General features: G+C 32.5%; 1 protein-coding gene across 1 annotated transcript; it reads right to left on the bottom strand.

Moving 5' to 3' along the window:
* Positions 1-1,386: 1,386 nt before the first annotated feature.
* Positions 1,387-1,968, bottom strand: LOC111693078. Its single transcript, XM_023457209.1, has one exon. The coding sequence runs from the start codon at positions 1,966-1,968 to the stop codon at positions 1,387-1,389; it is 582 nt and encodes a 193-aa protein (XP_023312977.1).
* Between the last annotated feature and the right edge of the window lie 332 nt (positions 1,969-2,300).

The raw sequence follows: 2,300 nt of genomic DNA, 5'->3' as shown, positions 1-2,300 counted from the left end.
AAAAATATTCCACAGGGAAAAAGATGTATGGATCCACAATATATTATATATAGATCGAAACACAAATTAATAAAAAGAAATAATTTTATTTTATGATTTTTTAATTTTTTTCCCGTTTTACTGTATCCATTCTATTTATTTCTTTATTATTTTCGTTTATATACATATTTATTACTACAGTGCTGCACATAATTTCTGTTTATACTGGAGGTATTAAAGTACCTGCAACTATTTTTTCAAGTGAAGTGAACTGAATATTACTCATAAAAAAAAATTAGTCTCAAATTGTCCTTTTATACATAATTGTTTACACAATTTTTGGACAAAATAAGTATATCGTAATTAAAGGTCAGATATAATGGCATTTATGAATGCATAATTTTTAATAATAAAGTGTTAACCAAACTATGAAATAAAGTCTTATCAGTTTATTTATTAAAAGACAACTATATAAAAAAATTACATAATTCTATAATACTATGAAGAAATAATCGTTTGTTTGTAAAAGTCCAAAAAAACTTCATATTTAGAAACTGATTTCTCACGAATTATCTACCTATCCTAATTAATTTTTGCTTTACTTTACTTTTACTTTCGTTTATACTTTGCCAAATGTGATATGAAATTTTACTATTTTCTTCCATTGCTTTAAAAAATTATATTGGAATAAAAAAGGGCTGTTTTCTACTACTTTTCAGTATAATGTAGGCAACCAGGGATGCGTCAGTTTCCGTCCTCAAACATTTTATACGATACGCGTCGCCTAGTGCAGCGCTTCTCAAACTTTTTAGTGTGACGGAGCAGTAAAAATTTTACTAATGTATGACGGACCGCTACAATTTTATCAAGGTCCAGTTTTTTCACTTTATTAAAAAAAACAATAACGAAACGCAAGGATTTTATTCATAAATTTGTAAAAAAACTACATATAAACATAAACAGTTCAGCCAGAATCGCACAACATTGCCTTAATGTGATAAATGGGCTTACTTATTCTTGGTTAGTTTCTCTAATCGTGGTTCAATTGATGATAACGCCACTCGAAATGGGGGATGAATATTCATGCTATTCCTATACTTTGTATTTATTACACTCATTGTTGAAAAGCCAATCTCACAGAGGTAAGTGGTGACGAAAGGAAGAAGTTTTTTCAAAGCAATATCGGAGAGCTCGGGATATTCTTGTCTTGCTTTTAACCAAAAAGATGCGAGTGATATATTTTCGAAATTAACATTCAGTCCTTCATCAGCAGCGAGCTCCAACAATTTATTTTCTATAATGACAGGTAAGTCACCTATAAATGGAACGAATGGATTACGCACCCATGCATTTTCTTTATGCGGATCTTCTTCTGTTGGGAAATAAAACTCGAAACGTTCTGTCAGGTTAGTCAAGTGGTCGCTGATGACCTTTCTTAGAGATGTAATATNGAGCAATGGATTTAAATTCTTTTGGAGTAAATATGGGCTCGTTTTCAAATTCATAAAACGATTTTCGGAAGTGGGCAAACATTTCGTATAATGTGGCGAATTTGTTGTTGTTAAAGTCAAGGAATAGGTCGTGGTATGGATATCTTTCCGAATTTAAAAATACTCTTATATTTGTAAGACCACAGTCCTCAAATTTGCTCATATTTGAGGTGACCTTATTTTTCTTATCTGTCTGAAAGGCGACAACAATATGACGAGGCGTCTCCAACTTGGTGGTGGTTTTCACGGGCCAAGTGTGTCTTGTAGTTTGTGAAAGGGAAGGGTACTCTACAAGTTCCCAACTTCTAAATGGAACCAATATCTCCACATTTTTATCTAAAATTTTAGTCAGGGCCAGTTGTTGGGGGATTCCTACGGAAACGTGAGGTACTCTCCAATAGATTTTTTCAATGTTAATTTTAGGTTTTTCAGTCTCATCGATAGCCGTTACTGCATCTAGATCATTGCTACTTCGAATCAGAACCAGTTCCTGCTTCATATTTAGTATAATTTTTCTATAGTCTTCGAAAAAGCCCAGTAGCATTTTAAGAGGAATGCATACATCAAACTTTGTTTGGGAAACCATCCAGAATTCTGAAGTTTAACGCTCTCGCTTTCATTGTACGATAGATACCCCTTTAACGTTGACGTTAGTACTACGTTTCTAACGGAATCGATGATTACTCCATTCATTTCATATCGAATTTCCCTGAAGAGGAAACTGAAGGCGTTATTTATAAGTTTTAATTTGGTAACCGATTTTCCATCCTCTGTAGTCAAATTTCCTTCCAAGTATAGCATACTTTCACAAGGTAAAGTATAGATGTCCAA

Source organism: Anoplophora glabripennis, unplaced genomic scaffold (assembly GCF_000390285.2).
Source record: "Anoplophora glabripennis isolate ALB-LARVAE unplaced genomic scaffold, Agla_2.0 scaffold7948, whole genome shotgun sequence".
In the NCBI taxonomy this organism is placed as follows: domain Eukaryota; kingdom Metazoa; phylum Arthropoda; class Insecta; order Coleoptera; family Cerambycidae; genus Anoplophora; species Anoplophora glabripennis.
This window is presented reverse-complemented; position numbering and strand designations above follow the sequence as displayed.